At 48.1% G+C, this 12187-nt stretch overlaps 1 protein-coding gene across 1 annotated transcript in view; it reads right to left on the bottom strand.

The window, feature by feature from the left end:
• Positions 1-12187, bottom strand: part of PEPD (peptidase D) — a 143474-nt gene that overhangs the window by 65515 nt on the left and 65772 nt on the right. Inside the window, exons 8-9 of the mRNA XM_006867392.1 lie at positions 6983-7058; positions 5587-5633 (exon numbers count right to left, since the gene is read on the bottom strand). Coding sequence (XP_006867454.1) covers positions 5587-5633; positions 6983-7058 — 123 coding nt within the window. The remainder of the gene's footprint in view (positions 1-5586; positions 5634-6982; positions 7059-12187) is intronic.

A 12187-nucleotide genomic window follows, 5' to 3' on the forward strand; every position in this document is an offset into this window, starting at 1 on the left:
GAGAAGCAGTGACACCAGAGATGGAGAGATGGAGCAGTTAGGGACTTTAGACACAGAGAGGGAGAGGGGCTGTGTGCTGACCACCAGGGGGCAGGCTTGTAGGGTATACCCTTTGGTTGGTTGATGATGCATGGAGGGGATTGTAACCATGGCAATGAAACGATATATAATAGGATGAATGTAAAACTAATGTTCTCCCATGTAAACTATCACATAATTCACAATAAAACATTAAAAAAAGAAAGCATTGACTCTCAGAAAGGGCTGTGGCCAGCCAGGGTGCTGGACCCACAAGTTGTCTTGAGGGGTGTAAAATTGGTTTCCTGACCCTTCTTGTGGTAGGCTATGGCTCATATCCAACAGTCAAGGAAGTGCTGACAGGAAACCCACATTGGGCACCTGAGTCTGCCTCCCAACACAAGGCAAAGCATGGGTTTCCCCATGACCAGACTCGGACTCTCAGTTGGCCATCTTTTCCTGCTAGCACTCATTTCTCAACATGGCCAATGAGAGGGGACACCTCTGCTATGGGGGGCCCGGGGCGTTGCCCACAGAGGTGACCAGGCTCCACAAAAGGGCAGCCTTGTGTCCACTCTTACCCAGGAAATCAGGTCTTAGAAGTTGCCTGCCTCCGGATCTGCCCAAAGGGTCCCAAACAAAAGTCCAGTACCCTTCATGGGAGCAGGTCAGCGGAGGGCAAACAGGAACCAGGCCCGTGGGTATTAGAGTAGACCAAACCCTCCCAAGTCATGAGAAACTGCACATCTCTAGCCCCTTCACGAGGGAGGAAAATGAGAGACACTTCCATCTTCGTAAACCCAGATCCTGTGCATGACCAGTGAGGGTCCCAACCCTGGCCGTGTCTGGCCACCAGGCCCAGCATGCATGGTGGGGAGAGTCCCCGGAGAGAAGGGAGCAGTGGCATTGCCATCTGAGCTGGCTTCTTCAGGGCTTCCAGTGAGGCACGAGGGGCAGGGAGATGAAAAGACAAGGGCACTAATCCAATAAGTTTCCGTCGCCTTTGAGGAGCTTTGGTAGAGAAGCCCGTCCTCAGATCAGTGGCAGGAGGCTGGCAGTGCAGAGAATAAGGATGAGCTCACAGGTCAGCTGTGAAGGGTAGGGATGGCGGGTGGGGGGCACACTGATAAGAGCCTGTCTGCTGCAGCTGCCTCCCCCTTCTGCCCCACCTCCATTAACAGGTGCCACAACACATAGTGAGGTGGGTTCCCTATAAATCATTGGGGTTCAATTTTCTAATCCCAAAAAGAAAGAAACAAACAAAACCTGGCCTTACATAGCAAGAACAGAGCAAGGGCTATGCAACTGATTCCCTGAGGAAGAGAAATGCCGTAAAATCAACCCCTGCCCCAGCAGCCATGGCTTAGAGGTACTAGCTGTGGGGAAACAGGTTGGAAGACTCTACTTCTCAGCAGGAAGAAGACACCCAGGCTGTGCTCCCCATCCCAATCTGGACTAAATGGGCTTATCTGACACTCAGATTGGAGCCTCACTCCACCCAGCCAAAGGGCAGGAAAAAGCAACAGGCTTTTCATTAAAAAAAAAACAAAAAAAAAACAACCCACAGCTGGGCAAGCTCTTCATTAACAAGGACAGAAAGACACAGGAGACTAAGGCTGTGGGCTCTTGCCTATGGTGGAAAGATCCAGAAAAATCTGGGCCTTCTCAGGAGTCTCCAGAAAACCCAGGCCAGGGTCAAGAAAGTATGCCAAGGAGTCAGTCAAGTAGAGGTTAATAAAGTCTTTAAAATGACCCCCATATACCACAAACACTGTTCTGAGGGGTCCAATATGCTCCCCTCAGAGCTTGGAGAGAGAGAGAGCATCCATCCTATCAATTAAGGTCCCAGACTGTCAAAAACATCACGTTATTAATCTCCTTGTGGCAAATGTGAACCGGGACCTGCTTACACAGCCAATTGAGCATGCTCTAAATTAGTGTTTGCAGGTAATTGATTCAGCTGCCAGCCCCATGCCAGCCGGCTACAAGCTGGTTATGCCACTAACATTAAATAATATGAGACGGCAAAATGGGCTGCCTGATTGGACCTGCAGTCAAATGCTGTTAGAGTCCGATTTACCCACACGTTAATGTCTTATTGGCTTAACACAATTTACTATACCTCAATTGTGGAAAATGATCTTCATTTCCTCTGAAACTGTGCTCACGGGCATAGCACAAAGGGAAGAGGCGCTCTTGTAAATGCTACCAGCTCACTTACTCTTCTGTAACCATGAGTCTCTATATGGACCAATCACACTCAAGCCACAGCGCCACTGTATCAGGGCACTGAGCCCTGCCATCCCTGGTCACCCACTCTGCTTCCAGTCCACCTCCCCTCCCAGCAGTCCCTCCCGACAGGTGCCCAGCAGGTCTTAGGGGTGTTCACTGCGCCTGTAGATGCACACAGGAGTGTACGTGCACGCGCACACACGCACACACGCACACACGCACACAGCAGCTCACTTTCTTGTAACAGGGTGAGTCACCATGCAGGGCAGTCTGGACCCCCTGACCTTCCGGAGCATCAGTCACGGGCTCCAAGTTACAAGGGCCATGCCTCCTGGCCAATCCCCAACATCTGCTTTGGAAGAGCTTTTTTGTTCCCCAACTGGTTAAGAAAAGAATTCTAAGGTACAGGGGATCGTTAAGGATGGCAGAAAAGAAGCTGAAGACCTGTCTTCTGTCTCCCATAAATCCATCCATCCATCCATCCATCCCTCCCACCTGACGGTTCAGATGCTCTCCAGATCATTGAGCCAAACCCCCCAAGAAGCAACCAGGAAACAATGACAGAGCGATCCAGGCAGCAACAAGGAGTGGTGACAGGTTGGGCTGCTAATCTAATGGTCAGCAGTTCGAAACTACCAGAGGTTCCGTGGGAGAAAGATGAGGCTTTCTACTCCTGTAAAGATTTACAGCCTTGGAAACCCTGTACAGGGTCGCTATGAGTCAGAACCGACTCCACAGCACATAACAACCACCACCATCAGCAGGTAGCAATGGAAAAAGCCTGCCCCATGGATGGGGTGGGAGTTCAAGGCAGAGATAAGCGTCAGATGCCTACAGGGCCAACCAGGGAGGGCACCCTTCTCAATCTGCCCAACATCCCTTTCAAGGATCACCTATTTCCCCAGGCCATCAATCGTCAGTGATATCCTCTGCTTGCAAAGGTCATCCCACTCACCTGTCTTTCAGGAACAGCCATCTGGTGTCTTCTTCATAGCTGACTCAGCTGAGCTTTACCCTCGAAGCAGCCCCTACCACGTTCCACCCCAGAACTGGCCCTGCCCTGCTCTCTCAGGGACCCAAAGACCAGAGGGCTGTCCTGTTATACATCCTGGATTCAGGCACATAGTTAAGCGCATGACCACAAGCACACCGGGCAGGTAACACTTTATAGATGCCACTCAGCACTCTCCCAAGGCTACTTCTAGTCAGGTGATCCACTGAGGGCTCTGCTCTGGCCTCTGACTCAGGCTCCTTTCTCTGAGTGAGAGTCTCCTCTACCAGAGACAATGCCATGTGTAGACTTTGCTTGGATCCCAATTCAAATCAACGTCCTCCAAATGAACAGGGTGAGACCTATATGGACTAGCTAGTGACTAAGTGAAATGAAGGCATTCTGCTAGATTTGTTCAGTGTGATCACGGCCGAATGACTTTGTAAAGGGAAAAGAACCTTCCCTCATCAACTGAAATACCTACTCAAGCATTGACAGGTGAACTGGCAAGGTGTCTGAGGTTGGGTTTTAAAGACTCCAGCAAAATAACAATACAACTAAACCACAATCACATGATGGGGAATTGTTGTTGTTGTGGAGTGCCATCGAGTCGATTCCGATCCACAATGACCCTGTATAGGGTTTCCATGGAGCAGCTGGTGAGCTTGAACCACCGACCTTGCAGTTCAAAGTGCTTTGCAGTCTGGCGCATTAACCCACAGCGCCACACCAGAACATCTGACGGGGGATTGGGGCTCATTTATTCGCTGTTTATAGAAAAATTGAAATTTGTTATTAAAAAGAAGCAAAGACCTGCATTATCTGGGGTGAAGCAGGGTGCCGGCGGGACGTGTTTACAGGCAGGCTGTGTGTGCTCAGACCTCTGCAGCAGGGTCACAGCACTGGGCAGAAAGGCGGCTCAGGGCTCCTTCCAGGAGCACGCCCGTAGAGCTGGACCCCTGAAGCTTAGGATACACCTGTGTGGTAAATAGCCTGTCTCCATGCTGGGACAAGCTGTTTATGCTCCAACTCCTTGATTATACTAGGGGGCTTGAAAAAGTTCATGGAAAAATTCCATTATCTTCTAATTCTATTTTTCCATAAAATTTGAAGCCCCCTCCTATCTATTTGAGGCATCAGCTATGGATCACTATGAAAGAAGCCAATGGGGGTCATGTTTCTGGGGGGTCTTCCTAGCCTGGCCCAATGAACTCTTCAATGTCCCAGATCCTAAAAGGGCCAGGGATCCTGGGACTACCAGACCATAGCCTCTACACTGCACAGTAGAGGTGACAGCAGAAACAGATCTGAACGTCCATCCCAACCACAATGACGCCCATGCCGGGACTGACAGAGCTGAGTCCTTCAGGAAGTACTTGTCACATGCTCTCCATCATCCAGGGTCCTTCAAGGCCTTCTAACCTCTTACTGAGAGAAGGATGAAGAAGACTCACTCTTCAGAACCCCAGGATGAGACTTTGTAAAAGACACCTATCCCCAAACCACTGGAATAGAATACAAAAACGCATGCACTGCCCAGTGCAGCCCACAGGGACCAAGCAGGCACGTCATGAAGGCTGTGGGGGGGAGGCGGAACCCAGCATTCTGGACGGCTTGGCTCTGAACGTGGGAGAGACACAACAACAAACAAGCTCTTACAAGGCCAGGTACGAAAGGGGGTACAGGAGGGAGGGAGCAACAGCAGCCTCTTCAGCACCCCTCCCCAGGGGAGCTTTGAGTTGGCGCCGTTACTAGTGAGAGCGTCTGGGAGCAAGGTGGAAGAGGAGTCACGGGGCCTCTGGGATCTCACTCAATGGCTTCTTTGCAGCATACTGAGTCAGGGACCCTCAAGCAGGGCTGGGGGGCTGTCTGGGCCACACCCAGCAGGGCTCACTGCAGACCTAATGGGAGCCAAAGACCAATGGAGCTCTCCAGAGCGCTAGCTGAGCCACTTAACCATCACGTGGTCCAAGCACACCAGACATCATGGCAGTATCTACACATAATGATGGCAAGCTGTTTCACTAGGGACTCTCAGAGCCGCCAACTGCAGCTATTTGGTGAAGTGTCCTGCAAATTGCAGAAACAAAGTCCAGGGCTGAGATGATGGGGAACTCAACCACCACCAAAAGTCATCAAAGGCCATTCCCATCAAGCACTCTGCTGAGGGCCAGGGAGAGGAAGAGAAGCCACCCTGCTTCATGCTCCCCAAACCCTACTCCTGGTCCCCACTCCATCTAGGCACTGACGCGACAGCACTTCATCTGCTACTTGCTCAGGGAACAGGAATGACTGTGTTTTTTTTTTCACATTTTAATCTTTACCCAGAGAACACAGCATCTTACCTTTCCATCTCATATTCCTTCATTCCCACTTTTACAGCCTTCATTACCTGGAGGATGGACATTAAGTAAAGAAATTGGCGTTAAGGAGATAAGTAGTATTGCCTTATAAATAATGGATACCGCTTTTTCAAGAGAACCTCTTTTTAAAAAAAAAAAAAAAAGATATGCACACACAGTAGTGCAGAAATGTGACAAATTACCCGTTTTTTCAGGCTGCAAACCCACAGTTTATTTAAACCGCCACAAAGCACTTCCATCGGAAGAGTGATGAATGCGGCAGGCCCAGCGCTGGCTCAGACTCACACTTACGAATGTAACCAAGACGGGCTTGCTGGAATGCTCATTGCTAGGAGAGCTGGAATGACTATCACAAAAGGTTTTCCTTTGTCTGACTTTCATAAAGAGCTCTGATGGCTCTGTAGCATAAGCACTGGGCTGCTAATCGCAAGGCCGTTGGTTCGAACCCACCAGCTATTCCGCAGGAGTTAGATGAGGCTTTCTTGGAAACCCTATACAGGGTCACTATGAGTAGGAATGGACTCGGTGGCAGTGAGTTTTGAGTTTTAAACTTTCATAAAAAACTGAGAAAATGAGTTCATATAAGAGCTTCTGTTGTCCATGAATTGCCCTGGTTGGTTTGCTGACCGCAAGCGGCTCTGTTGGTCAGGACGCACTCACTGGGCTCCCCAGCCCTCCTGAACACCTGGTAAGAAAGGCATTTCCTTATTTTCTCTCACTTCCAAGGAAAGTAGGAAGGTTTCAGAAGCACCATTAAAAACGTTTCAAAAACTGTTGCTGTTGGGTGCCGTCATGTTGATTTTGACTCACAGTGACCGTACGTATCAAAACGGATGCTGTTGTGTGCTGCTGAGTCAGTTCCAACTCACAGCGACCCTGTGTAAGTTTCTGAGGCTGCAAATCTCTATGGGAGCAGAAAGCTTCATATTTCTTCCGCGGAGTGGCTCGTGGATTTGAACCGCAGAACCTACAGTTAACAGCCCAATGCATAACTCACTATACCACCAGTAAGTTAGATGACAGTAGTAAGTAGACTTGATTCACAGTTGAGGACAAAAAATCCTTTAAAATTAGGGACTACCGGGATGCCAGGAAGACAAGCCCATCCCTCGTGGAAGTTGGGACTTTTGTTGGAATGTTTCATGAGGGTTCATATCTACTACTAAATAGGGTCCCATTTCTTCATGCATGCTGCTGGGGCAGATGCTCTCCTGTCCCTGACCCCACGGGGGCACAGAAAAGAGACATATCACCATGTCTATCTGAAGTGAGACCACCCAGGTGCTGCCCTGCCATCTGGCACAGAGCAAGCTGCTTGCCAAACTCAGCCAGAACACAACGTCCACCAAGCACCGGCCAGAGTCGGTCCCTGACTTACCTCCCGGTGGGCCTCACTGGAGATCTTATTGGTGTAGCGTAAAACTTCCAGCTCCATGTCCGTCTTAAATACTCGGCTTCAGAGAAGAGAAAAACAAAGCAGAAAGTTAATGGCTTGCTCAGAGGCTGTCCGGATTCCTCCAGGGACCCCGCTTAGTCCAACCCAAGGCTCTGCATACCTGGCCCAGTCATGCTACAAATACAGGGTGGCATGGGACCACCAAACCCTAAGAGTGGCAGCTGTGCTAAGTGGTTTAGAGGACAGCCCCTGCAGTGGGCAGTGGCCACTTCTGTTCCTGACCTTACAGCAGTCGAGGGCATACATGCTGTTATTTTACACTGTCAGAAAGCTGCTGTTGGGCTGGAAGAAGCCCAACCTCTACAGCCACACACACTCTGCCACATGGAGATTCCGTTTCCTCATCCATCACAAAAATAGAGAAACACTGCCGTCGAGTCAATTCGGACTCATATCGATCCTACAGGACAGAGCAGAACTGCCCCAGAGGGTTTCTGAGACTGTAAGTCTTTACAACTGACAGCCAGATGGGTTTGAACCACTGACTTTGCGGTTCTGGCAGCCCAACATTTAACCCACTGCACAACCTCATCTTTCCTCATTATTCAAGTGGGGACACAATCTAGCTGGCAAGGCTGTCGGAGCAGCCCCAGCTTCCAGGGCCTTTCCCAGTTGGCTGAAGGGGCTTCTTCTTTCAAACCCCACCCCCACACATCTGCCCATTGGGTTGCTCAGGGATGCCAGGTGACTCCGGGCCTGCCTGCTGCCTGAGATGGCCGGGGGGGGCGGGGGGGGATGGGCACAGAGTGGAAGCAGCTGGTCTGCAGAGAGAACAGGAGACTAGGGACAGACAAGAGAATCAGGGGGAGAGAGAGAGTGGGGCGTCTATGTGGGATGAAAGACACAACCCGTAGACCCTGCTGTCCCTACAAGACTCAGTCATGTCCCCTGACACTGGACTCTGGTGGATGGAGAGCAAGGGTCCTCACAATAAACTCAGGTTAATTTGCCTAACTTTGGTTAAGTTTCATGTCCTTTCAACAAGTCCATCCCTAAATTAAATTTACATAGATAAGCTAAATAAATATCTGTTCTCTACTGCCATCCTTTCAAATAAGTCAGCCTCAGCCCAATGGCATTTAAGTGGTACCACCACCATGCTGGTCATTACAGGCACAGGCTAAGGAGGCAGACCCTGGGTTGCAATCCCTGTGTATCCTTAGGCAAGACCCTTATTCAATATCTCAGCCTCCTCATTTCTAATGTGGAGATAATGTCATTGTTAGCCTCCTTAAGTCTGAGAATTAAGAGAGCTAACACTTTTAGCACCAAGGACAGCGCCTGGCACACTCTAAGTGCTCTTACTATGTGTCCATTATACAAACTCAAAGTCTGCGATGCTGCCTCATACACATGACCCAATCCCCGACCTCTAAATGGACTTCTCATCCAAAGATGGTATTTACCAATATATACAGGAGGTCCATCCACAAAGTTACACAAATCTCAGAAAACAAACACAGCCTCTCTTCATTTTAAATAGTCATTCATTGAGGGTTTATTCCATGCAACAAAGTTCTTAGATGGTATAAAGTACTTGGCCACTGACCAAAATGTTGGAGCACTGAATCCATACAGAGGCCCTTCAGAAGAAAGGCTTGGTGATGTACTTGAGCACAGTTCTTTCGACTCTGACACATATGGGGTTGTCATGAGTTGGTAAGGGTGTGTGTGTGTGTGTGTTGTGTAGTTAGCCTGTACAGGATTTCCAAGGAGCAGCTGGTGGGTTTGAACCACTGACCTTATGGCTAACAGTCCAATGCTTATCCTACAGTGCCACACCAGGTAAGTATTGTTGTTGTTGTTGTTGTTAAGTGCCATGGAGTCCATTTTGACTCATAGCGACCCTGTATAGGGTTTCCGAGCAGCAGCTGGTGAGCTTGAACCACTGATCTTGCAGATCAAATAGCTTTGCAGTCTGACGCGTTAACCTACAGCATAAATGCCCTGCCCAAACCACCCCCTTCCTGGCCATCAGCAGGAGAGTTAACAACCCACAGGGCTTCCCTAAGAATGCCCACAGCTGAAGAGGGTCTCCCACCCCAAGGCCACACCCACACTAGTCTCCTCCATGCAATGGAGGGTACAAAGGACCAGCCTGCTCCCTTTCTTCAACTGGCTCTGCTGAGCCAGTCCCGCCAGAGCTGATGCCTCCTGTGACCACACGCAGCCCAACTTCTCTCCCAGCTCAATCCCACTCCTTCCCTCCCCACCTGCAGACACTGATTCCACGAGAACTGCTCTCTATGCTTCCTGTCCACTCATCTCCGAGTCTCAGAGTCAGCGTCCTAGGAAACCCAACCCATTTAACAGATGGGCAAACTGAAGCTTAGAATAAATAACCTGTCAAAGGTTTCACAACCCACTTTCCCACTCCGAACTCCCATGCCTTCAGCTCCAAGCAAATCCCTTATTTCTGAACACAGAACTTGATTCCTGAACAAATACTTACCTAATATAAGGGAAAATGGGCCTTTTCAGATATTCAAAAACTAAAGAAGTTAACTGCCCATATCACCGTTCTAGAGAAGCACATAATAACATATTCCTGAAGGAAAAAAAGAGTATAGACAAGTAAAGAAGATGTGTTGTTGTTGTTGTAAAGTGCCATGGAGTTGGTTCTAATCCATAGCGACCCTGTATAAGGTTTCCAAGGAGTGACTGGTGAACTTGATCTTGTGATTCAAACCGACTTTGTAGTCCAGTGCATTAACCCACAGTGCCACACCAGGACTACAAAGATGTGAGGGGATACTTTGTTTAAACATGGAAATTATCCAAAAATATGAGGATAAGTCAGAACGTATTATTATTAGAGTTTCAGTTCATACATGCACACATTTATTAAAACAACAACACCATGTTTAAATACTTCTCTATGATCTGTGCATGGCTACAGACAAGTTCTCTCAGTAACTCTGAGAAGAATGTCCACAAATAGAATGAAATGGATTCATTTCCACAGAGAGAATCAATAAGAAGCTCAAAACTCCTGGTACTAGGGTGGAGAAGCTATATATGTTTTCTCTCTCTCGGCAAGAGAAAAGAAAGGTAAATAAAAATTCTCGGGCAGGGAGCACGGGGAATATACAACACATGGAGTCCTGGTATGGCGCTGTGGGTTAATACACTGGACTGCAAAGTCAGTTTGAGCTGCAAGGTCAGCAGTTCAAGCCCACCAGCCGTTCCTCAGAAACCCTATACAGGGTTGCTAAGAGTCAGAACTGACTCAACAGCACTTAACAACAACAACAACAAACACACACACATATGATGGGGCTTCAAAACATTCATGGAAAAAATCCATTATCTTTTAATTCCACTTTTCCATTAACTCACTGAAGCCCCCTCATAAATAACTCTTTAAAGTGTTAAAAAAATATATATGTGTGTGTGTTTTAGATAAATAGATTGGAGGAGTAAGGTACGTCTGACCCAACCCATGGGATTTTCAATCACCTATATGCTTGTGAAAGCTGGACCATGAATAAGGAAGACAGAACTGATGCCGTGGAACCGTGGTGCTGGTGAACAATGGTAACTCTCCCGTGGACCGCCAAAAGAACAAAGAAATCTGTCTTGGAACAAGTACAGCCCGAATGCTCCTCAGAAGTGAGGCAGGAAAGATTTTCTCTCTTATACTCTGGCCATGTTATCAGGAGGGGCCAATCCCTGGACAAGGAGATCATGCTTGATAAAGTAGAAAGTCACTGAAAAACCCTAAGACCCCCAATGAGATGAACTGATACAATGGCTGCAACAATGGGCTCAAGCGTGAGAATCACTGTGAGGCTAGCTACAGGATGGGGCAGTGTTTTGTTCTGTTGTACAAAGGATCACTATGAGTTGGAACTGTCTGAATGGTACCTAACAACTTGTATATATACATTACACACACACACACACACATTGTTCACTTTATTAAGTGCCCTTGAGTCTGCTCCAAATCACAGTGACCTTGTATAGGGTTTCTGAGGCTATACATCTTTGCAGGAACAGAAAGCCTCATCTTTCTCCCATGGAACGCTGATGGGCTTAAGCTACTGAATTTGTGATTAGCAGTCCAGTGTTTAGCACACAGAGTCACCACGCTCCCTTATATGTATGTAGTATATGTAGAAACACACACACACATCAGTAGTCCTGGTGTGGTGATGTGTGTTAATGCGCTGGATTGCAAAGTTGGTGGTTCAAACTCATCAGCTGCTCCTCGGAAACCCTATACAGTGTCATTATGGGTTGGAACTGACTCAACGACACTTAACAACAATATATATGTATATATAATCACACACACACAGGGGAGGGCTTTAAAAAACTTCATGGAAAAAACGGAATTTTTCCAAGAACTTTTGAAGATGCCTTGTGTGTGTGTGTGTGTGTGTGTGTGTGTGTGTGTGTGTGTGTGTGCATGTGCGTGCACGCACACATGCCACATTTATTCAGAATACCAAAGTAACACCATACAGCTTCCTTTCTATTCTGGGTTGGGGGAGGCGAGAGATACCACCCAATGACGACTCTCAGAAGGACTGATGGCGTGTGTCCAACGTAACACAGTAAGACAAGCACATCATCTATGACACAGTCTTGCAAATCTTTTGAACTTGGATGGCTTCATATCTAACTTCCAGTTTGCTAGAAGGGCTTTGTCTTCAGCCTATAACTGACTAGAATATCTAAAAGGGGTTCTAGAACTTGCCCAGTGAAATCAGCTTCTTGTAGAGCCTTTGTAGAGTACAGGGTATTAGGGGGAATCCTGAACCCCATCCAGAACCTTTTGAGGTGGACATTCCCACTTGAAAGGACATGCAGACAACCCAGAGCAGCTAGAGGAAAACAAGATACTTCTTGAAAGAAAGACGAGCAGAAAAAAGGAAAAGAAAAACACAGCAGATTGCTTGGTTATTACAAGAACAAGCAAGCTGTCCACCTGGAGCCATCAAGGCAAGCCATCAAGTCCCTTCAGGACAACTCCCCTTCCAAGACTGAAACTCAAAGGGAACACACAAACAAGCTTGTAAGCTCATTGGTGACCATGTTGGTCTACTTGTGAGTGGAAGTGGGGGAAAGGAAGTAATGAAGACATGGGCTGAGTTCAACCACATTCCACAGGCCCCTGTCGAA

This window comes from Chrysochloris asiatica, unplaced genomic scaffold, assembly GCF_000296735.1.
Source record: "Chrysochloris asiatica unplaced genomic scaffold, ChrAsi1.0 scaffold00104, whole genome shotgun sequence".
Lineage (NCBI taxonomy): Eukaryota > Metazoa > Chordata > Mammalia > Afrosoricida > Chrysochloridae > Chrysochloris > Chrysochloris asiatica.